This window comes from Rattus norvegicus, chromosome 8 (assembly GCF_036323735.1).
Source record: "Rattus norvegicus strain BN/NHsdMcwi chromosome 8, GRCr8, whole genome shotgun sequence".
NCBI classification, from domain to species: Eukaryota; Metazoa; Chordata; class Mammalia; order Rodentia; family Muridae; genus Rattus; species Rattus norvegicus.
In genome coordinates this window covers 65,019,334-65,042,028 of record NC_086026.1, presented here as the reverse complement: position 1 = coordinate 65,042,028, position 22,695 = coordinate 65,019,334, and the positions used below count along the sequence as shown (strand labels likewise).

The 22,695-nt window shown below is 38.6% G+C and overlaps 1 protein-coding gene and 2 pseudogenes across 10 annotated transcripts in view; all 3 read left to right on the top strand.

Moving 5' to 3' along the window:
* The window catches only part of Scaper (S-phase cyclin A-associated protein in the ER), a 399,452-nt gene that overhangs the window by 186,212 nt on the left and 190,545 nt on the right, over nt 1-22,695 (top strand). For all 10 annotated transcript variants that reach the window (NM_001427719.1, XM_008766363.4, XM_039082386.2 and 7 more), the window contains 2 exons: nt 1,086-1,222; nt 6,443-6,508. In NM_001427719.1, coding sequence (NP_001414648.1) covers nt 1,086-1,222; nt 6,443-6,508 — 203 coding nt within the window. The remainder of the gene's footprint in view (nt 1-1,085; nt 1,223-6,442; nt 6,509-22,695) is intronic.
* On the top strand, nt 7,244-8,098 carry LOC134480182 (ubiquitin-conjugating enzyme E2 J2-like; annotated as a pseudogene).
* Nucleotides 14,105-22,695, top strand: LOC134480181 (caspase-3-like; annotated as a pseudogene).

Here is a 22,695-nt window from a genome sequence, read left to right as displayed (position 1 = left end):
TTAGTGTACTTTTGGAAGTCTTAACCCTAACAGGAACATGAGTTTAAATATAGTAGAGTGGAAAAAAGACAAAATGTGTAGGCACACAGAGTGGTAGGTAAATTGGTCGTGGAACTTCTATATAATGATCTTCTATATAATTCCTCAGTTAAAGAAAAGTAGGTTTTAACTGAGATGCAGGGATACAATAACAAGTGTTTGAGATTTGAAGGGGTGTTCTAAAAAGGATTTCTAGAAAGATGAGTGTGTGGATAAGCTAATGTGTGTGTGCTTGGCTGCCTGGCATTTGTGCTTGTGGTTTAGTATCCTAAAAAATGAAAGTAGTTGACTCAGTTTCTCCTATAGATACACTATTCTGTAATAGAGACACAGAAATAGATGGAAAGCTAGATGTAGAGTTGGGATTTTGCCATGTCAAATGAATGAAGTGAAAGGCAAAGGAATTGAGTACATGAAATAGCATAGTTGGAGTGAGAAGACTTATCTAAGATGATGAGAAGGCAAACAAGTCAAATTCTGCATTTCACCCAAACAAAAACTGTCTTCAGTGCTATACACTTTCCCTCTGGCATGTCTTTTCTGAGATGATTCACCTTTCTCACCCCTTTTCCCTATTCTAGTGTACACATACAACTCCAGCATCTGCTCAGATCACCAAACACTGTACTGCTTAGTTGCAGTCTTCTCTCTTTACCCTGAGTGAACATCTGTCTCATCTTCCCCTCAGGCTCCTATTGTACATTAAATGACTAACCAAACACTTGTATGGTATGTATGTATGTATGTATGTATGTATGTATGTATGTATGTATGTTTTGTGTATATATTTTCTTTCCCTTTGCACTGCTATGTCCGTTTTTCCTTAGCATATAATGCAATTGATGTTCACCAAAGGTTTGAGGAGTTATTGAAATTCTCAACTAAAACAGATGTTTCAGTGTGTTTTAAAGCAACTGTGAGAGCCATTATTGCCTAGGGATTACTTTTAGTTTCTTTTATATCATCTATTCTGTCTACTACTTTGGAGTGGTCCTGTGTTGTTTTAAAATATCATCACCGCCATCATTTCATTGATTGTTTTGCAGGAACATCTGTCTTTGAAGAAGTATGTTGTTGACATTGTGATTGAAAGTGCAGCTCCACCAGAGCCTATGAAAGATGGAGAAGAACGGCAAAAGAATAAGAAAAAAGCTAAAAAGATAAAAGCACGCATGAACACCAGGTAACATAAATGTTCTTAAATATAAAACAGAAGTTCTTAGGGATGGGCCTTTTAATTTGATGGAAGAAAAAACATTTAAACTTGTTTGCTTCAAAAGCTTTGGAAAAAAAAAAACCTCAATGAACCTAATTTATAGCCACTTTCTTTGATTGAGAAAGAAAACTGAGTATTGATCCAAAGCCCTCCCTTTCACCTACTCAAGGGCTCTTCTTATAATGAGATACCAAGGCCAGGCCAAACTTGAGCCTCTTTCAGCATACAATGCTACATTTAAATATTTGTAAACTAAGCTTATTTTTCTTTCCAACTATTGATTTTTAAATGAAGTATCAAAGAAAATCAATAGCAATCAACAAATAGAAGTCAGCTGGCTGTGGTGTCAGAGCCATGACAGGGTTTAATTAATTTGGTTGCCTGTCACAACAGGAAAAGTTCAAGAAATATCTTAAAATGGAAAGTGAGTTATCAGACCTGTAGTTTATCATCAGCCTCCAAAATGACATCTGAGCTCAGACAGCTGTGTAGTACATTACCTCACAAGCTTTAATGTCACATGATGACTGATGGGTCTTGTTTGAGGACACAAATACAGCTCTTTCTTCGTTGATACCTTTAGCATTGGGAGAAAGCATTATGAACCTTTTATCATGAAAGTCTCAAAAAGAGATGTTTATTAGTCCATGGAATTATTGATAAGAATGTGGAAGGAGGAGAATGCTGAGTGATACAGTAGTCTGTACTTTCCATGGCCAGACTGTGGCCTGTTAAGTAATCTGATTCATCTCAAAGATCAGAGATAACTCCAGAGGATTTTGTTTCTTTGAAAATGAATTGTTAGAAAACAAATAATGATGTTTTCTGATTTGACTTCACAAAAGAAGGAAGTGCCATGTATTTCTGGAGTGTAAGAAATCCTAGGGATGAGGTTTTTTATGGGTCCTTACTGCAATAAACAGAAAAGGCTTTCTTGAATTTAGTTTTTGCAATCAGTGTGCGTTTCCAGGCACAATTTCATAGCTTACTTCAGGGTGTAACTGGCTTGATTTGAAGTTTCTGCTGAAAACTTCTGGCTTCTCACTCTTGAATGCTTGTTATTTTGTTCCCTTCTATTCTCTATGTTTACTCCCTGCTAAATCCTGATTTTAAATTCCCTATACTTGCTGATTACAAATTTTTACACCTTTAAGTGAAATTTAATATGCCTAAAACAAACTGCCCTTTAATCACACTCTAACATCTGACCTCATGGTTGTCTTCTCGCTATATGGAAAAAAGCATTCTGTTATCATTGCCCAGGTCTGAGCCCTTTAAATCACCATTGACCTCCCACTTGACACAAACCACATCTTCATTCTTACTTTAAATAATGTTTGCTTTAAAATGTCTGCAGCCATTCAAGCCAGACCAAATCTCAGCATGGGGAGGGGAGGTAGACACTGGGGCTAGAGAGCTGACTCAGAGTTAAGACTACTATGTATTCTTACCACCAGGTGACATAGAAGTTAATTTAGGCTAATGAAACAGTTTTGTGCATTAAATGTAGTGTTTAGTATATAAGTCTGTTCCTGTGCTAATAGCTTATAGATTTATATACATAGAAATCAATACATGTAAAAATCTAGAAGTGAGTAGGAAGTTAGATTCCACTTTATGAACTAGAGTGATGGGTGAGCCATTTGTAGTGCCACATGCCTGCAACCCTAGTGCTCAGGAGGCTGAGGCAGGAATATTAGAGCCATTCTGAGCTATATAGTGGGCTACAGTGTGAGACCTTGCTTCAGAAATAAAAGGCGGGGAAGATAGGTGATAAAAAAGAAAACACGGGGGTAGGGATAAAATGATTTGAATATTCTTATAAGCCAACTATGAACACAAGTCAGTGCTTCACTTTTATGAATAAAATGAGATTATAGTAATGATCTTCAAGTATACTTTTAGGTCAGTGTTCATACTTTAAAAATGTTGATCATCACACTTTGGGGCTGGAGAGAGGGCTCAGTGGTTAAGAGCACTGACTGCTCTTCCAGAGATCCTGAGTTCAATTCCCGGCAACCACATGGTGGCTCACAACCATCTGTAATGGGATCTGGTACCCTCTTCTGGTATGTCTGAAGACAGAAACAGTGTATTCACATACATAAAATAAATAAATCTTTTTTAAAAAGAAAAAAATACTTAGCTGCATTTGCAGGAGACCCAGGTTCAGTCTTAGTATCCACATGGCTACAGCCATCTGTAGCTCCAGTTCCATGGATATCTGATGCCCTCTTCTGACCCCCTTTACACCAGGCATACACACAGTGCACATGCATACATGTAAGCAGATGCTCATATATACAGTACACAGTCAGTCGTTTTTACTTGTAGAACACCTATGTTGTCCTCTTTGCTCCCATTCCCTTCATGGCCATTCTTCTTTCCTCTTCTTCACTTCATCTCCTTTTCATTTTGCCCCCATTCTCCTCCTGCCCTCCTCTTCCCTTTTTTCCTTCTGATTTTCTCTTCCCTATGCTTTTCCTTCCTCATCCGTTTCCCAGTAGATATTGAGCACAAAGTCTTGTGCATGGAAGTCAGTATAGCACTGAGTTGTCCACAGTGACATCACAATGCTGCTGCTGCTGCTGCTGTATTTCACTTTGTGACTCTGGCTGGCCCTGAATAGTAGGTTTTGCTGGGATAATTAATAAGTGTGCCCTACTGTACCCAACTTTTCCTTTTTTTTTAATTGAATATTTTCTTTATTTACATTTCAAATGTTATACCCTTTCCAAGTTTCCCCTCCACAAACCCTCATCCCATCCCATCTCCCCTGCTTCTATGAAGGTGCTGCCCGCCTCCACTCCCACCTCACCACCCTAGCATTCCCCTACACTGGGGCATCGAGCCATGGGTCCCTCCATGTGTACTCTTTGTTTCATGCCCAACTCTTTTGTGTATCCTTCCAATCATTTACCTACTAAATTGGCCCTTGGCAATCCCTTACATGCTTTCTGTAATTATGGACTGCTTTTTTAAATTACTCTATAAATTCTTATATCCAAAATCATATTCCCTTGCTGCTGACTCTTGCTAAGTAGTTTTCCAAGATCTTTATTTTGGGTCAATCAATCTGTTTCCCTTATATTGTTGAATATATGGATCATATATGTAAGATCAAAACCTTTGTTCAGTTATCTCTTAATAGACATTTGAGTTGAAGTTTTATAGGTAGAAAGAGAGGCTCTTGGAGGAGTTGAGAGAGGAGAAAATTATGACCAAAATATATTGTAAGAAATGTTTTCAATTAAAAACAATTAAAATAGAGAAATGAATTATGCAGTTGCTTGAATCTCCATAAAAGCGAAAGCAATCACAGAACCCAACATTGTAAAGGCAACTATTTAGATAATTATAAAATTCAGTGTTTGTATGTCTTTTTTGTGGTTGTATTGGGTTTTTTTTTCCAAGACAGGGTTTCTCTGTGTTGCCTTGGCTGTCTTGGAGTTAACTCTGCAGACCAGGCTGACCTTGAATTCACAGAGATCCTCATGCCTCTGCTTCCAGAGTGTTGTGATTAAAGGCATGCACCACCACTCCCAGCCTGTATATCTTGGTTTTAACCTTCTGTTTTTCCTTGTGATTTTAAAGACAATTTTATAAAACAGTAGTATAAAACTATGTCAGAGAGCATATTGTATGTCACCTGCACAGACAGTTCACCATATCAACAATATCCTTAGCTTCCACCACACGCGAACAAAAAATATTTAAAAATATTTCTAGAAAATAATTTAGAAATAATACATGTATGACTTGGTCAGTTTCTCATTAGGTGTGACAACATTGCTGATGAGAACAATATAAAGGGAAGAATTATTTTACATGACAGTTTGAGATGTTTGTATCCATAATGGCTCACATATGTGTTCCCACATGTGTAAACACATAATACACACATACACCTTGTATACAGCCCTACTCATGAATGGTTAGGGAGCAGAGAATATTGATTTGACATTCAGTGATATGACGTATAGAGCACAGTAGCATATAAGTGGGGCCTTTCCAGCCTGGAATTGCATGAAGTCTAAGTACATTAAGCTTTCCAGTAGAAGATGCATCTTTTAAGAAAGTATTTGAAGAACTGCATCATATCTTCCAAGGCATCACCTCAGATATAAACTTGTAAATATATCTAATGTAAAAGGTTTTATACAAACCATACCACAAAGATAGTAATATTGGTAAAGTAACAGACTCATGGTAAAAATGTCACAACAGATTGAGAATACCCTTTGTTTAATCTTAGAGAGAGGAAGACAGAGTGAGTACTTGTGAGTATGTGCCTTTGGAGGTCAGAGAGCAGTCTCATGTGTCGCTCTTCACCTTCTACCTTGTTTAAGGCAGGGTCTTTTCTTCATCTGGCAGCCCGTCCACTAGAGCCTTGGACTTGTCCTGTGTGGACCTTACATCTTACTGAAGAGCACTGGGGTTAGAGATTTACCACACCTGGTCTTCCATGGGATGTAGGCGTGGAATGAGGTTCTTAATCTTTTGTGTCTCACACTTGACCAATCAAGCCATAGTCCAACCCACATTTAACATTTAAATTAATAAGTTTCTCTTTTATTTTCAGAAAAGACTAAAGGAGAAATGAATACATTAGCTCAGCATTAACACATTGCTTTAGTGACCCCTTTCATTATGCTGGCTATCACCTCATGCTCTCACCAGCTGAAAGCATAGAGTGGCAAAGAAAGGCAGCAGGGACTTACGTGAGCCTTGGTGTAGTCAGTATAAACAGCAGAACAGTCTTCTAAGCGCCAGGTCACACTACCTCCATTGACTTAGTCTGTGAGTGTAATGAAGTTACTCCTCACCCGTGCTCCTCACCCGTGCTTCTCCCCCGTGCCTGACGGTAGACCGTAGTTCCTGTGCTGCACAGAACAGTCGTAGCCTTTAAATTTACTACAGATTTATTTTTACATTACTATCATTCTTTAATCAACCAAGACTCTAAACTCAGAATTATCTTTATTGAGTGAGATCTATATCTTATGAGGGAGTACACATTTTCAGTCTCTCAGGATAACATTTATATAATTTAAGGGATTTTAAAAATAAAAGTATGTCACATTGACAATATGCTACACTACTGGGAAAGGAAAAACTGAACCAGCCTTTGTATCGTTATGTTATTGGCTGTACAATAATAAAGATGAAACCTTTTTTTTTCTCTAGGGCTAAAGAATATGAGAATTCAGTAGAAACCAAAAATTCTGGCTCTGAGTCACCTTATAAAGCAAAGTAAGTATTTTACCCCATATTTTAGTTTATGTTTTTCCTTGGTTTCTGCCTTTATAAGAACTTTGTCTGGATTATCATAGTTACTTGGGAAATTGGGATTACCTTTGGGTTCTTAGTCTTGTTAATAAAGAATTTAGGAATGGCTTTAAGCAGAAGCTTGAGGGCAATTTTATTAGAATTTGAGATAAAGCACAATTTAGAAGGAGTAGAAATAATGCAATATCAACTCTCTGATTATAGTGAAAATGCCCCAGGAACAGTAAGAGAAAGGTAATTGTAAAATTCACAATACGTGCAGATAAAATAAGGAGATTAAGTAACACACACCTTAGCTGTGACGTCTGAGAAAAAAGTTGTAAATCTTTTTGCAATGAACAGAAACATAAACAGTCTTATCAGAATCTGTGGATGCAGTGAAAATACCTAGAAGGAAACTAACAGCATTGCATGTATATGCAAGAAAAGAAGGTCTGGAGTAGCCATCTTGGAAGCTGAGCTGCTGTAGCGGAGGAAAGGCTGCAGTGCTGCGGAGGTGTGGGGTGTGGGGTGTGTGTGTGGGGGGGGGGGGGGAGAGCTAAGTCCCAGCGCAGGTGCAGCTCATGGTGCAGTGCACTCTTCTGTGCCCTGCCCCGGCCTTGTTCACAGTGAACCTGAAGGCAGCCTCAGAGAGGTGTTGGGCAAGTTGAGCTCTCTGACCCACATGGCTTCTAAGCTGGACTGTAACCTTGTTCCTGGTGTGAGCATTCTTGGATGCATCAGGCAAAGGCTCTTGATTCTGCCTTGATGAGCAGTAACAGCAGTAAGAGAGCAACAACAACAACAAAAGGGTGAAAGAGGACTACCTTCCAATTAAGAAAGACCCAGTGCCTTACATCTGTGCGGAGCACCCCTCCCTTCAAATATTCTTGAATGGCATTATGTTGTCCAAGGTCCTGAGATGACTCCTTATGAAGGTGGCTATTATCATGGAAAACTAATTTTTCTCAGAGAATTTCCATTTAAGCCTCCTAGTATTTACATGATAACCCCCAATGGAAGATTTAAGTGCAACACAAGGCTATGTCTCTCCATCACAGATTTCTACCCAGATACATGGAATACAGCGCGGTCTGTCTCCACCATTCTAACAGGACTCCTGAGCTTTATGGTGGAGAAAGGCTCTACCCTAGGGAGCATAGAGACATTGGACTTCACGAAAAAATAGCTGGTAGTAAAGAGTCTAGTGTTACTGCTTTTAGTATTCTTTCTTTGTTTTGTTCATTTGGTGTTTGGAGTTTTTTTTTTCTGGTCCAATCTATTTGGAGTTCTGTAAGCTTCTTGTATGTTTATGGGCATCTCTTTCTTTAGGTTAGGGAAGTTTTCTTGTATTGTTGAAGATATTTACTGGTCTTTTCAGCTGAGAGTCTTCACTCTCTTCTATACCTATTATCCTTAGGTTTGATCTTCTCATTGTGTCCTGGATTTCTTGTATGTTTTGGGCCAGTAGCTTTTTCCGTTACATTATCTTTTACTGCTGTGTTGATAATTTCTATGGGATGTTCTGCTCCTGAGATTCTCTCTTCTATCTCTTGTATTCTGTTGTTGATGCTTGTATCTTCGACTTACTCCTCGTCTTTTCCTTTGGTTTTCCATATCCAGGGTTGTCTCCCTTTGTGCTTTCTTTTTTTTTTTTTTTTTTTTTTTTGGTTCTTTTTTTTTTCGGAGCTGGGGACCGAACCCAGGGCCTTGCGCTTCCTAGGTAAGCGCTCTACCACTGAGCTAAATCCCCAGCCCCCCCTTTGTGCTTTCTTTATTGCTTCTATTTCCATTTTTTTTTTTGTTAAAGTTAATTTTTTTTCTTTTCTTTTCTTTTTTTTTTATTAACTTGAGTATTTCTTATATACATTTCGAGTGTTATTCCCTTTCCCGGTTTCCGGGCAAACATCCCCCTCCCCCCTCCCCTTCTTTATGGGTATTCCCCTCCCCATCCTCCCCCCCCTTGTCACCTTCCCCCCAACAATCTAGTTCACTGGGGGTTCAGTCTTAGCAGGACCCAGGGCTTCCCCTTCCACTGGTGCTCTTACTAGGATATTCATTGCTACCTATGAGGTCAGAGTCCAGGGTCAGCCCATGTATAGTCTTTAGGTAGTGGCTTAGTCCCTGGAAGCTCTGGTTGCTTGGCATTGTTGTACATATGGGGTCTCGAGCCCCTTCAAGCTCTTCCAGTTCTTTCTCTGATTCCTTCAACGGCGGTCCTATTCTCAATTCAGTGGTTTGCTGCTGGCATACGCCTCTGTGTTTGCTGTATTCTGGCTGTGTCTCTCGGGAGAGATCTACATCCGGCTCCTGTCGGCCTGCACTTCTTTGCTTCATCCATCTTGTCTAATTGGATGGCTGTATATGCATGGGCCACATGTGGGGCAGGCTCTGAATGGGTGTTCCTTCTGTGTCTGTTTTAATCTTTGCCTCTCTATTCCCTGCCAAGGGTATTCTTGTTCCCCTTTTAAAGAAGGAGTGAAGCATTGACATTTTGATCATCCGTCTTGAGTTTCATTTGTTCTAGGCATCTAGGGTAATTCAAGCATTTGGGCTAATAGCCACTTATCAATGAGTGCATACCATGTGTGTTTTTCTGTGATTGGGTTACCTCACTCAGGATGATATTTTCCAGTTCCAACCATTTGCCTACGAATTTCATAAGGTCGTTGTTTTTGATAGCTGAGTAATATTCTATTGTGTAGATGTACCACATTTTCTGTATCCATTCTTCTGTTGAAGGGCATCTGGGTTCTTTCCAGCTTCTGGCTATTTATTATAAATAAGGCTGCGATGAACATAGTGGAGCACGTGTCTTTTTTATATGTTGGGGCATCTTTTGGGTATATGCCCAAGAGAGGTATAGCTGGATCCTCAGGTAGTTCAATGTCCAATTTTCTGAGGAACCTCCAGACTGATTTCCAGAATGGTTGTACTGGTCTGCAACCCCACCAACAGTGGAGGAATGGTCCTCTTTCTCCGCATCCTCGCCAGCATCTGCTGTCACCTGAGTTTTTGATCTTAGCCATTCTCACTGGTGTGAGGTGAAATCGCAGGGTTGTTTTGATTTGCATTTCCCTTATGACTAAAGATGTTGAACATTTCTTTAGGTGTTTCTCAGCCATTCGGCATTCCTCAGCTGTGAATTCTTTGTTTAGCTCTGAACCCCATTTTTTAATAGGGTTATTTGTCTCCCTGCGGTCTAACTTCTTGAGTTCTTTGTATATTTTGGATATAAGCCCTCTATCTGTTGTAGGATTGGTAAAGATCTTTTCCCAATCTGTTGGTTGCCGTTTTGTCCTAACCACAGTGTCCTTTGCCTTACAGAAGCTTTGCAGTTTTATGAGATCCCATTTGTCGATTCTTGATCTTAGAGCATAAGCCATTGGTCTTTTGTTCAGGAAATTTTTTCCAGTGCCCATGTGTTCCAGATGCTTCCCTAGTTTTTCTTCTATTAGTTTGAGTGTATCTGGTTTGATGTGGAGGTCCTTGATCCACTTGGACTTAAGCTTTGTACAGGGTGATAAGCATGGATCGATCTGCATTCTTCTACATGTTGCCCTCCAGTTGAACCAGCACCATTTGCTGAAAATGCTATCTTTTTTCCATTTGATGGTTTTGGCTCCTTTGTCAAAAATCAAGTGCCCATAGGTGTGTGGGTTCATTTCTGGGTCTTCAATTCTGTTCCATTGGTCTATCTGTCTGTCTCTGTACCAATACCATGCAGTTTTTATCACTATTGCTCTGTAATACTGCTTGAGTTCAGGGATAGTGATTCCCCCTGAAGTCCTTTTATTGTTGAGGATAATTTTAGCTATCCTAGGTTTTTTGTTATTCCAGATGAATTTGCAAATTGTTCTGTCTAACTCTTTGAAGAATTGGATTGGTATTTTGATGGGGATTGCATTGAATCTGTAGATCGCTTTTGGTAAAATGGCCATTTTTACTATATTAATCCTGCCAATCCATGAGCATGGGAGATCTTTCCATCTTCTGGGGACTTCTTCAATTTCTTTCTTCAGAGTCTTGAAGTTCTTATTGTACAAAACTTTTACTCAAATAAATCAGTAGCCTTCCTCTACACAAAAGAGAAACAAGCCGAGAAAGAAATTAGGGAAACGACACCCTTCATAATAGTCCCAAATATTATAATGTACCTCGGGTTGACTTTAACCAAGCAAGTAAATGATCTGTACAATAAGAACTTCAAGCCATTTTACCAAAAGCAATCTACAGATTCAATGCAATCCCCATCAAAATACCAATCCAATTCTTCAAAGAGTTAGACAGAACAATTTGCAAATTCATCTGGAATAACAAAAACCCCAGGATAGCTAAAACTATCCTCAACAATAAAAGGACTTCAGGGGGAATCACTATCCCTGAACTCAAGCAGTATTGGAGAGCAATGGTGAATGCTTCACTCCTTCTTTAAAAGGGGAACAAGAATACCCTTGGCAGAGAATAGGGAGGTAAAGATTAAAACTGAGGCAGATGGAACCCCCATTCAGAGCCTGCCCCATATGTGGCCCATACATATACAGCCACCCAGTTAGATAAGATGGATTAAGGAAAGAAGTGCAGGCTGACAGGAACGGGATGTAGATCTCTCCTGAGAGACACAGCCAGAATACAGCAGATACAGAGGTGAATGCCAGCAGCAAACCACTGGACTGAGAACAGGACCGCCGCTAAAGGAATCAGAGAAAGGACTGGAAGAGCTTGAAGGGGCTCGAGACCCCATATGAACAACAATGCCAAGCAACCAGAGCTTCCAGGGACAAAGCCATTACCTAAAGACTATACATGGACTGACCCTGGACTCTAACCTCATAGGTAGCAATGAATGTCCTAGTAAGAGCACCAGTGGAAGCCGAAGCCCTTGGTCCTGCTAAGACTGAACCCCCAGTGAACATGATTGTTGGGGGGAGAGGGGGAGGGCGGTAATGGAGGGAAGATGGGTAGGGGAACACCCATAGAGAAGGGGACAGGGAGAGGTTAGGGGGATGTTGACTGGGAAACCGGGAAAGGGAATAACATTCGAAATGTAAATAAGAAATACTCAAGTTAATAAAGAAAAAAAAAGAAAGAAAATGGCAATGAAAAAAAAAGAGTACTAGTCATGATATCTATCTTTAAGACTATAATTCTTTAACATATGTAATCTAGAGAAATGAGTTCTTAGTCTTGAATAAAGGAAGTTGGTAGAATCTAATACAAATAAGGTAAAGCCCATATGAATTTACAATGTGCTTTATCTTACTGAAATTTTGCAGATTATATATTTTTGTATGTGTGTTCACATATATATATGTGCTTGTTTACATATGTATGTATATATATACATACATACATACACACACACATACTTCCTACATTTGACTGTTTAAGAGATTAGAAACAGTGTCTTAAAAGCAGTTGTGTTCAATCATGTTTACTGCTAATGGCCTGAAATATATTTTCTTATGAAAAGAAAACAGTGATATCTATAATTGTGAGATTCTAGATCTGCATACACTGTCATTCATATGGCAGGGAAGTTGTTAAAGACCATTCTTGTGCTATTAAAGAACTTGGATATCAACTTGAAGAGGCCCCTTGCCAAAAATGGGGCAGTTAGAATTCACAAAGGATAATTAATTTCACTGATTGAAGCATTACAAAGAAGTGAAAGCCAGGAATTTGTAACATTGTAAAAAGTTAATTTATTATTTCTAGAAAATAATAAAACCAGTAAAGAAAGGGAATCAGATATTCTCCCTGCCTTTCCTATATGAACTTGATATTTAAATAGTTCATATAAAGGATTTTTCCTTTAGAATTATTCCTGCTTATAAATAAAAACAATACATTCTCTCTCACTGTTTTCTTTTTTTCCCCATTTTTATTAAATTGGGTATTTCTTATTTACGTTTTAAATGTTATTCCCTTTCCTGGTTTCCAGGCCATCAGCCCCCTAAACCCTCCCCTTCCTGTTCTATATGGGTGTTCCCCTCCGGGTCCACCCCCCACTACCCCTCCAATAATCCCCTACACTGGGGGTCCAGCCTTGGCAGGACCAAAGGATTCCCCTTCCACTGGTGCTCCTAAAAGGCTAATCATTGCTACCTATGAATTTGGAGTCCAGGGTCAGTCCATGTCTAGTCTTTGGGTGTGGTTTAGTCCCTGGAAGCTCTGGTTGCTTGGCATTGTTGTCCATATGGGGTCTCAAGCCCCTTCAACTCTTTCAGTTCTTTCTCTGATTCCTCCAATGGGGATCCCGTTCTCATTTCAGTGGTTTGCTGCTGGCTTTCACCTCTGTATTTGACATGTTCTGGCTGTCTCACTGTATTCTTATTGTCCTTCTTTCAAAAGAAAATCAACACTGAAGCCATTAAGTGAGGCAATCCTGTCACAATAGGTACTTGAGTGTTCTGTATTGGAGACTCAGATGGAAACAACCGGGCAACATGGCCTGCTAAAGGGAGTCCAGTAAGAATGAGTAGGGATGGAAAGACATCTTCAGAAAGATTGCCAGATCCATTTGAGGATTAGGGTGTGGTGGGAAGCAATGGCAGATGATGTTAAAATTCAAATATGTGAGGAATATTCAAGATCCCTAAATGGGCAGTAAAAGCCCAAGTGCAGACAATTATACATATATAGCAGCACAGACAATACATTTTGGAGGGCAGTTGGCTAAATATGTAAATAGATTAAGAGTGACAAAAGACAGATTGCTTTCTCCTAAAGAGGACAGTTAATATATCCAGGGAGTATTACAAAATCCTACTGTGTAGTGAATTAGATTGGTAACATGTGTATCTTCTAATATATATAGATAAATATACCTAAAATTTTTTTAATGTGAAATAGTGTATATACATTTCTTAGCTCTTCCCATTGAAGAGGTGCTTAGTAGTGGAACAGTTGATAATATTAGTTATATCCCGCATACCTATGTAATGTGTTTGCACAGTTCTTTAAAAACAGATGTGGTTTTCCATAACAAGAGTTACCGGGAGCAAAGTGAGGGATGAGAAGCTACACTTAATAGTATGAAGATCTGTATTTAGAATGCAGTTAGAGATTATACTGGTATAGGAAAATGGCAATAGAGGGTACCCTCTAGGTCCCAGCCTCACCAGCCATGGCTAGTTGGCAAAATTTATAGTACCAAGTGTGAATTCCCTCCAGTTGAGAAAATTTTAAATCTAGTTAAATGGCTTATGGTTACCTTCAGGATGTAAGTTCCACTATTGACCTTTTGGAATACCTTGGCATTCTTAGCATTGTTGTGTGTGTTTCATAGGAATCAATTAGGATAGGAATGCTTTTCTCCCTTTGCAGCTTCCATGCTTCTTTCAATGTTATGAAAGCTAATCCTCAGCGAAGAGGCTCCAAAATCATAACCAGGTTGATCATCCACAGTATCCAAAATGTGGGCATCTTTAGCAATAGGATGTTACCTTCTTTTTCTGGAAAGCATCAGTAACAGCAGCAGCAACCTACATTAATTGTTTTGGGAATGCCTCTTGTACTCTCCTAACCAACAACTGGAAAGGAGATCTCCCATTCCTGCCACTGGAGCTTTTGGTAAATAGTCTCTGGTTTGGAGGGAATGTATAGTTAATCAAGTGGTATGTCTTCAGTCTCTCTCTCTCTCTCTCTCTCTCTCTCTCTCTCTCTCTCTCTGTGTGTGTGTGTGTGTGCATGTGTGCGTGTGTGCGTGTGTGTGTGTCTTAGATATATATTATGTATAATTTTAAGTAAAATGATATAATTTTCTAGAGATTGTTTTATATTTATATCTGTCAATGACAAATTTGGGCTTAGAGTTGTTGGAATTTGTTCAAGTGTTTAAGAATAAAATTTCCAGTTTGTATCCCTTTGACCTCCTTTTGCTGTCTGATTGCTCTGGCTAGGACTTTGAGTACTATATTGAATAAGTAGGGAGAGAGTGGGCAGCCTTGTCTAGTCCCTGATTTTAGTGGGATTGCTTCAAGTTTCTCTCCATTTAGTTTGATGTTAGCTATGGTTTGCTGTATATGGCTTTTACTACGTTTAGACATGGGCCTTGAAGTCCTGATCTTTCCAGGACTTTTATCATTGAAGGGGTGTTGAATTTTGTCAAATGCTTTCTTAGCATCTAATGAAATGATCATGATGTGGTTCTTATCTTTGAGTTTGTTTATATAGTGGATTACATTGATGGATTTTCATATATTAAATGATCCCTGCATCCCTGGGATGAAGCCTACTTGATCATGATGGATGACTGTTTTGATGTGTTCTTGGATTCGGTGTGCAAGAATTTTATTGAGTATTTTTGCGTCAATATTCATAAGGGAAATTGGTCTGAAGTTCTCTTTCTTTGTTGGGTTTTTGTGTGGTTTTGGAATAACAGTAATTGTGGCTTCATGGAAGGAATTTGGTAGTGCTCCATCTATTTCTATTTTGTGGAATAGTTTGGACAGTATTGGTATGAGGTCTTCTATGAAGGTCTGATAGAATTCTGCACTGAAGCCATCTGGACCTGGGCTCTTTTTGTTTGGGAGACTTTTAATGACTGCTTCTATTTCTTTAGGAGTTATGGGGTTGTTTAGATGGTTTATTTATTCCTGATTTAACTTTGGTACCTGGTATCTGTCTAGAAAATTGTCCATTTCCTCCCAATTTTCCAGTTTTGTTGAATATAGGCTTTTGTAGTAGGATCTGATGTTTTTTTAATTTCTTTAGATTCTGTTGTTATATCTTCCTTTTCATTTCTGATTTTGTTAATTTGGATACAGTCTCTGTGACTTCTGCTTAGTCTGGCTAAGGGTTTATCTATCTTGTTGATTTTTCTCAGAGAACCAGCTCCTGGTTTTGTTGATTCTTTATATAGTCCTTTTCATTTCTACTTGGTTGATATCAGCCCTGAGTTTGATTATTTCTTGCCTTCTACTCCTCTTGGTTTTATTTATTTCTTTTTGTTCTAGAGTTTTAGGTGTGCTGTCAGCTGCTGACATATGCTATCTCTTGTTTCTTTTTTCAGGCACTCAGAACTATGAGTTTTCCTCTTAGTACTGCTTTCATTGTGTCCCATAAGTTTGGGAATGTTTTATCTTCATTTTCATTAAATTCTAAGAAGTCTTTAATTTCTTTATTTATTTCTTCCTTGACCAAGTTGTCATTGAGTAGCATTGTTCAACTTCCATGGGAAGAAATCAAAATATCACTATTTGCAGATGATATGATAGTGTATACTTAAGTGACCCCAAAAGCTCCAGGGTATAAAATTAAGTCAAACAAATCAGTAGCCTTCTTCTATTCAAAGGATAAGCAGGCTGAGAAAGAAATTAAAGAAATGACAGCCTTCACAATAGTTCCAAATAATATCAAATATCTTGGTGTGACTTTAACCAAGCAAGTGAAAGATTTGTATGACAAGAACTTCGAGTCTCTGAAGAAAGAAATTGAGGAAGATCTCAGGAGATGGAAAGATCTTCCATGCTCATGCATTGTCAGGATTAATATAGTAAAGATGGCCATTTTGCCAAAAGCAATCTACAGATTTAATGCAATCCCCATGAAAATTCCTACTCAATTCTTTATAGAGATAGAATGAGCAATTTGCAAATTCATTTGGAATAACAGAAAACCCAGGATAGCAAAAACTATACTCAACAATAAAAGAACTTGTGGGGGAATCACCATCCCTGACTTCAAGAAGTATTACAGAGCAATGGTCATAAAAACTGTATGGGTATTGATATAGAGACAGGCAGGTAGATCAGTGGAACAGAATTGAAGACCCAGAAATGACCCACACACCTATAGCCACTTGATCTTTGACAAAGGAGCTAAAACCATCCAATGGAAGAAAGATAGCATTTTCAACAAATGGTGCTGGTTCAACTGGAGGTCAGCATGTAGAAGAATGCAGATCAATCCATTCTTATCACCCTGTACAAAGCTTAAGTCCAAGTGGATTGAGGACCTCCATATCAAACCAGATACACTCAATCTAATAGAAGAAAAAGTGAGAAAGAGTCTCGAACACATGGACACTGGAGAAAATTTCCTGAAAATAAAAAGCACCAATGACTCATGCTTTAAGATCAAGAATCGAAGAAATTATGGAATTGATGGATAGTGTTTCTAAGGAAGATCACAGCAAAAGGAGCAGTTTTGTGTGTGTGATTCTAAGCCATGGCAATGAATGAGTAATTTTTGGAATGAACAGATCTGTTGAACTGAAAATTAACTAGTTTCTTCAGAGGCGACTACTGCCAAAGCCTGACTGGAAAGCCGAAACTCTTCATCATTCAGGCCTGCTGGGTGGAGCTGAAATGTGGCGTTGAGACAGACAGTGGAACTGAGGATGATATGGCATGCCAGATGGTACCAGTGGAGGCCGACTTCCTGTATGCTTACTCTGCAGCACCTGGTTACTATTCCTGAAGAAATTCAAAGGACGGGTCGTGGTTCATCCAGTCACTTTGTACCATGCTGAAACTGCATTCACAAGCTGGAATTCATGCCCATTCTTACTCGTGTTAACTGGAAGGTGGCCATGGAATTTGATTCCTCCCTGGACGCCACTTTCCATGAAAAGAAACAGGTCCCGTGTATTGTGTCAATGCTCAGAAAAGAACTGTATTTTTATCACTAAAGGAATGATAGGGAGGGGGGTGAAGGTATGTTTCTGTTCTTTTTTGTTGTTGTTGGTTTGAATGCCAATTGAGAAAACTGTCAGGGAGACTTTTTTCCCCTCTCACTTAAATCAAACCCGATGTTCCAGGTCGTCTTTGAACAATACCACTGCCTGCAATGCAGCCACAATGCAGCTACCTCAACTTTGATATCAGGTAGTTGAAATGAAATTTAAGTAGGAACAAATAAATGTCAATAATGGTACTATCATCATAGAAGAAATTTCACAAAGTTAGACTTTGGTAATTAGCGAGATTTGGTGCCACTATGAATTTGAAAGAAATTATGAAGCAGTGATGATTTTATATTCCCTCCTCATGTAAAGAATGTCATTTTAGTTTTCATTAAACGTAGGAACGTTAATGTCAAATGGTATGTCTTAGAACTTGAATCCATGAGCACAGTCAAAGGCTTGAACCCTGGTTTTGGAACGGATGTGGAAATGAAGAGTTGGAGCACCGTAGAACACATTATAGCTACTGGTTTTGTGACAGTTGACCAGGTCACGTATTTATTACTTAAGAAAAAATCGTGTTTTATTATTGGAGCAAAAATAACTTGAGTATATGAAAGGAAAACCATGTGTGAACTTGGTTGGCTTGTTGAAGGCTACCATCCTTCAGTGGTGGACATGACGACAGGGGGCCATGATCCACCAGCATTTGTTTCTTACTTATTCTTATACAAATCAGCCTAGTTTTACAGATCAGCAAAATATCTAAGAAGCAGTTATGCAGCAGCCTCAAATTGTTGACTATTAGAATGGAATAAAGGAATTCTACAGGAACAGACCATAATACCAGCTGTCAGTCAGAGCGTAAGGAAAGGAGAGATGGCATCTCCTGTGATTGGAGAGAAGATGGTTTGAGCCGGAGCAGAGCCATGGGCACGTCTTCAGAAAAGGCCTGCTAGTTGGACCCACCTTGTGAGCACTGGTCTGTGTGGTTGATGTCCAAGTTACCACATGAGACTGAACCAGATCAGAAGCTTCTGCAAAAAAGGCTTTCCCAGAGTGCTGAGCATCTCAAGAAAGTTCATTGAACTCCATGTACAGAGTCTGTAGCCTGCTGACGTTTCTGTTGAAGTTTACAATGAAAGGAAAATAATGGTGATATTTGTATTGTAACTAGAAATGAAAGGGCCATGGCAAACAGGACTTGGAAAGCACCCAGCAATAGCCCTGCAGCCCAGGTGGAGGAGCTGCAGATTGGAGTCCACCCCCATCAGGGGGTCTGTGCTCCAGGCTTCCTTAATCATGGAGGTGCTGAGTCATCACTGGCTTTTCGGATGGGTCCAGCATTTCCCATAAGCTTTCTTTTTAAACAAAGAAAGGAAGGAACTCACATTATAACCAACTGATAGTAGGTTCTTGTTTAGACTGGATTTATTGTTAACTCTTTCTAAGTAAATACAGCATGTAATGGTATTTTAAAGTGTGTTTCCATATGACAATTTTATAAAAGTCAGATATCTTGCATTTTTATTTCAAAACATAAATTCAGATTTAAAATTAAAAAAGAAATATAAGTAAAGAAATGTATCTAATAAAAATTTAAAAAAAGAATAAAATTTCCATCTCTTAGCACTCTCCACAAATCTGTTTACCCGAAAGATACTTCCTATGTGTTAGGCAAGGAATTACCCTCTTTTCACTTTTGTTTTTTGCTAAAATAATTACCTTCCAAAAATAACCTTAATAACAATTTCTGTGTTGAAAGCTAAAGTTTCCAAGCCACTTTTGTGCTTAGACTTTAGGAAATGTACAGATTTCAGCTTGACTTCTCCAGTGCTCTATAGTTATTGATAATAACCATTATAATTATTGAAAATAACCATCAAAATCAGATGTTTTGTTTTTCTTCAAAGGAACTGTATTGTCTCTGGGGCTTGAGGAGAGGCAGGGAACGACACTGAGGTTTATGTTACTCATAAACCTCATGTTACTAAAGTACACCCTCGATTTGGCATTTTTCCTTGACTTATAGGTTGATAAACCTCGGATTGATTTAACTCAGTGAAATGTAAGCTCCTTTCATGCTATGAGTTAAAATGGTCCTTGTTCTTCCCTAAGTATTTCTGGTTTCCAGTGGAATATGAGCATTCTTGGTAAGAATACTGCTAGCTTCCATTATTATGGCTAGATATTCGGTTACATACTGTGCAAACTTTATTCAACCAAAAGCCAAAGTAGCTACTTATCTATCATTTGCAGCCAGCAATCTTAGATGGGAGTCTATTTCATACTTGACTGGAAGGGAAATGATGATAGTATTGTTTTCTATTTTGTACGTACTCCTCTCCTTTTGTTAGGTCTAGATCTCTTGATCTATAGTAATGAAGTTGATTTAGACAATGGTTTATTCATTATCTATTAAAGTGAATGGTATTAGGTACAATCTCTGATCCTTGGAAGGGAGAGAGACAGAGACACAGACACAGAGAGACAGAGGCAAACAGACAGACAGACAGACAGACAGACAGACAGAGATGCCCAGCTTTTAAGATGAAGTTATAGTTTAGAAAAGTTAAATAATATCCATAGGGTTAATAAATCTGTAGAGCTGGCTTCAGATTTAAAGCATGGGCACTTTGGGCTTCAGAGTCTGTATTCTTGCTTTGGCTCACTGAGGTAAACTTTGTAGATAGATAGATGAAGCATAAGCTGTAGTCCACGGCTGCTTTTGGAGTTGACCTTGCTGTTGTATTCCTTGACAGATTTTTTTTTAATTTTACATGAATAAATGTTAAGTAAAATTACATTCTATGAAATTACTCATTTGTGAACCAATTTCCTTTATTTGAGTTAAGAAATGTGGCATGAGAGTTGGAGATCAAATGTTTTGAGTCCAAGTCGTACAATTTTGCTAGCTGTTCGGCCCTGAAAAAGTCATCTAACTTCTATGAACCCTAACTTCCTCAGTTTCCAGAGAGAGCACTAGTTGACAGTGTTACTAAGATGACTAAAGATCCTGTACATGAAGTTATTTTAAACCCTATAAGATTCACGGATATTGTTAAGTTAAAAAATAAATTCACTCAATATTAAACTAATACCTTCCAGCTTACATGTTAGGAGATAGATAAGGAACCTCCTTCATGAACTTGACACTGTCGTATAGTACAGCCTGGAGAATGATCTAAAACAGTCATATTTTCAGTTTTAAATAGGTGAGTTTGTTAAGTATATAGGAAACAAGCACTGAATAGTGAATAACGAAGGGAGATGCCGCAGAAATAAGAAAACACTCAGACCATCCGACAGAGACGAGTGAGTCACTCAGTTCACAGAGAAAGGGAAGGGTTACATCATTAATTTGGGGAATTACAAGCATATAGCAGAAATTGACTGGCAAAACAATGATGAAGGAGCTTCTATTAAGGGGGTCCCAGTGTAGTGCATGGTATATGATTTACTGAGGCCTTTAAATAAAGGGACAAATAGCAACAGTTCAATCAAATTTGGTGCTCACAACATCCAGCAGAAAACTGAAGAAGTTGAGAAGCCGTCTAGAATTCTTAGTTAAATTCTCGTTCATGGATGAGCTTCCTATGGCTGAACATCTGACTTAATGTCCTCACTGTAGGCGTTTTTATATCAGGGGACAAATAATAGTCACCTCTGTTGGGAGTGTTTGACTTGTAGGTGTTCTTGAGGACAGACTATTTTTAATAACCTGAGCGTCTTGTTATTCCCTCTCTCAATACAGAAACAGGGGCTAACTTGACCAAGACCAGAGTTTAGGAAAAAATTTTCATAAATATGTTTGAGTCTGAAGTTGGCGGGGGCCTGGAGGGAGGGACTTCCATACTTTTAGAGCCAACGCCTTTAATAACTCCAACAGCACGTAATAGATGAGCAATATAATATAAATTGCATCTGCTTCTGCACTGACAATTCAAGAGCTTCTAATCACAAATTACCACTAAATTTTCAAAATTCAATACAATTTAGTGTTCAGTGCTTAATATGCTCCAATAACCATATGGAGCTAGCAATTATAATGTAGATTATTCAAATAGAGAACATATATGTCATTATAGAAAGTGCTTCATGAGAAAAGTGCACATTAAACAGGTAGTTAAGTATTTAATTTGCTTGGGCTGAGTGCATTAAAGAAATATTAAAAATTATAGGAGGTGACTTCTGTGCTGAAAATAGAGATAAGTAGGAATTTCCTGAGTAATTTGAGAGTGGAAAAGGCATTTCAGTAGGAAATGAGCATTTTCAAAGACTAATGTAGGAAGAAAAGGAATTGAAGTCCAGAAGGATTTCATGCATTGCAGTGTGTGTTAGCTCTGCTTACGAAGAGGGGACCTTCCTTGGATGTATAGGAGAGACGGGTGACTAGACATAATGGTGAGATTTATATTTTTCCTAGTAGCTTCTTCTCTATGTATGAAATATAAACTCTTATGAAAGCAAAAGAGAGAAAGAGACTTACATTGTAAAGAGTGGAATGGCATGAAGTATGTGTAGGCTTGGAAACTAGCAGAAGGAGAAATTCACTAAGATTGTCAAGCTTCAGCACTGTTGACTTTCTCAGAGAGTCATGAGTGGGAATAGACTCACAAGTGTTTTTATTGAGTCAACTAAATAAAATAATATATTCAAGGCATTGAGAAGATTGTCTATTCCATGGTAAGAACTAAATTGACATTGTTACCATTGCTGGAGCGTGTCTAGCATAAGTAACAAATGAAACAACAACAGAGGGAATGTCTAAGAAATTTTTAAGAATTTAATTATAGTTATACATGATGGAATCTACCATATTTGAAAAGTTTGAAGATAGACAAATGAGGGAAAATAGACTTGGGGAATGTCTGGAAGACCGACTGGCGACTCATCTGCTGCTCAGGCAAACAGGCAGGAATGAAGAATGGTGTGAAGAAGTAAAGGAAAGTAAAGGGAGTGCAACTGTGTGAGACATTAACCTGCGCTCCTTCTCTGAGGCGTCTAACAGTCTAGAAAAGGAGTGACATTCCTAGATCTAGTGCAACAGAGTACTCTGCTGCTGTAAGAATTAGCTCCAATGGTCCTATGGAGTGGACCATGGGAAGATTGATACCATGGGAATTTGAGTGCTTCAATGCCTAGAATAACAGGAGGCTTCGGATCAGAACCTGAAGCCTCTTAGGTTCTTTACTATGTTCTGGATCATCATCCTGTCACTTTCTCCCACTCCCGACTCCTTTCTAATTTCTAACTGAGGGTCATGCAAAAGGTATGGTTTCCATCACTACAGCTGAGGCCGATGTCTGCTGGTTGTTGCATTGGATGTGGCCTTAAAAATGGAGAACTGTATATAGACTGTGAGCTGTCTATTTGCTCTCCCTGGTTTTGCTCTAGAGAAGTTTCAGGTAGAATATTGAGAGTATTCATGTATTTCACATGTTTAGAAAAATGGACTCTATAATCTATCTCTATATATTCATACTTATATACATGTATGTATATATACACACACATAATTAATACAGTTTTTCATTTTGTA